Genomic DNA, 1,945 nt, shown 5'->3' with positions numbered 1-1,945 from the left:
AACACATAAGCAGTGGACTGTCAATTAGCTCAGATCTCTGGGATCTTCTCTCCCCAGCCATGTAACTTGTGTGCTTTTCTAGGCCTCACTTTCCTTCTTTCAAAGTGGAGAAAATACTAGCCCTGGCTGTCATAACAGGTTGTAAGGATCAGAGGAAAGAATATAAAAATGCCATGAAAACTATGAAGTGCATTCCATTTAGCTAAAACTCTCAGAATACTCTGTTCTCTAAGTGTTGGGTTTGTTGGTGACTGTATGAAATCAGGATTGCACTGTTCTCACGTCCTGAGTCCCACGCATGGTGTCTCTGTGCCTGTCATCACTGTCTGTCATGCCCACACAGCTCCTCTTTCCATGTGCTTCCATGTCTGTAAGGCTTTCTAAATTTCAGTAAAAGGCAGCTAAAATGACTCCTGAACTTGGAAATAATTCCCAACTGTACATTTTAATGAGATCCAATATACAGGTCAGCTGTAGAACAGCTTTTGTTAAGTGTTGATATTTAAAGTCTGAATGAGATTTGTCATCTTACAGTTCAGTCAAAACAGCTAAGTTGCTCAAGTCTTTATCTCACAGTTGAATGCAGGTATCTTATCTATAATTTCTCACCATTGGACTGCTGAAGTTTTTCCTTCATGTGCAGGTGTTCACGTAAACACAATTTCCCGACATCGAGTCCCACCCTTCTTATTAAAAGCATGTTTACAACGTTTGGGATGGAGCAGTGCAGAAGGGACGACTACGACCCTGATGCAAGCCTGGAGTACAGTGAAGAGGAAACCTACCAGCAGTTCTTGGACTTTTATGACGACGTGCTCCCTGAGTTCAAGAACGTGGGAAAAGTGATCCAGTTTAAGGTGGGCACGAGCAGTACACGTGAAGGAGGGACTGGGAAAGCGAGGGTGCAGGCTCTGCCTGTATGTCATGTCCACGCATAAATATGTATATATATTTTATGGCACACATATATGTGTGTGTGCCTGTCTGTCTATATGTATGGGTTTCCCAAGTGGTGCTAATGGTAAAGAACCTGCCTCTCAGTGCAGGAGACATAAGAGATGTGGGTTCAATCCCTGGGTCAAGAAGATCCCTTGGAGGAGGACATGGCAACCCACACCAGTATTCTTGCCTGGAATCCCATGGACAGGGGAGCCTGGCGGCCTACAGTCCATAGGGTTGCACAGGGTCGGACAGACTGAAGCGACTTAGCATGCATGCACATGTATATGTGTGCTGTGGGTATTGGGTCTATGTAGATAGGGGTGCCCGTGTCTGTGTGTATTTGGAATGCAAAGGATTTGCCCAGCCTCAGGAGAGTGCTGATCTATATGATGAAGGAGGGAGAACAGGATGGAAGGGCCTCAACTGGGTCTTTCATGTTTTATGTATTTAAACATGCTCAGTCAAAAGTGGAAAATGTTAGTATTAAATCTGGGTGATGTATATAGGGGCTGATTACTAGTCTCTGTATTTTTTTTCTTTTTTTTAATAGTCTATTTTTATGCATGTGTGAAACATTTCATATCTTTGAACAAAAAAAGGATCAGGTAATTGCCTGCAACACTGCCATGTGCTGAAGTATGCCTTAAATAGATGTGAGCATGGGGTAGTATCTTAATTTTGAAATTTTTGATTGATAACACCTTATGGTAATGTTGGCCTGGACAGAAGTACGTATGATGACTGAGGGCTTCTTTTCCTTAGGTTTTTGTCTTTTTTTTTTTTTTTTTTGTAAATCAGTTCTTCATTGCTCCTTAGGTCAGCTGCAACTTAGAACCTCATCTGAGGGGCAATGTGTATGTTCAATATCAATCGTAAGTATTCTGAACATAAACATCTTCACATTTTGTCACAGTACAGTGTTGTGACTTACATTGACATGTGGAATTTTTTTTTTTATAGATTTTATATGCATGGTTTTTTTTTTTTTGGCCACACTGGGGGG

At 41.6% G+C, this 1,945-nt stretch overlaps 1 protein-coding gene across 1 annotated transcript in view; it reads left to right on the top strand.

Moving 5' to 3' along the window:
- The window catches only part of ZRSR2 (zinc finger (CCCH type), RNA-binding motif and serine/arginine rich 2), a 25,787-nt gene that overhangs the window by 18,076 nt on the left and 5,766 nt on the right, over window positions 1-1,945 (top strand). Inside the window, exons 8-9 of the mRNA XM_010858784.1 lie at window positions 644-857; window positions 1,759-1,814. Coding sequence (XP_010857086.1) covers window positions 644-857; window positions 1,759-1,814 — 270 coding nt within the window. The remainder of the gene's footprint in view (window positions 1-643; window positions 858-1,758; window positions 1,815-1,945) is intronic.

This window comes from Bison bison, unplaced genomic scaffold (assembly GCF_000754665.1).
Source record: "Bison bison bison isolate TAMUID 2011002044 unplaced genomic scaffold, Bison_UMD1.0 scf7180017855362, whole genome shotgun sequence".
In the NCBI taxonomy this organism is placed as follows: domain Eukaryota; kingdom Metazoa; phylum Chordata; class Mammalia; order Artiodactyla; family Bovidae; genus Bison; species Bison bison.
Note: the sequence above shows the minus strand (reverse complement) of the source record. Positions and strands in the feature narration are given on the sequence as shown.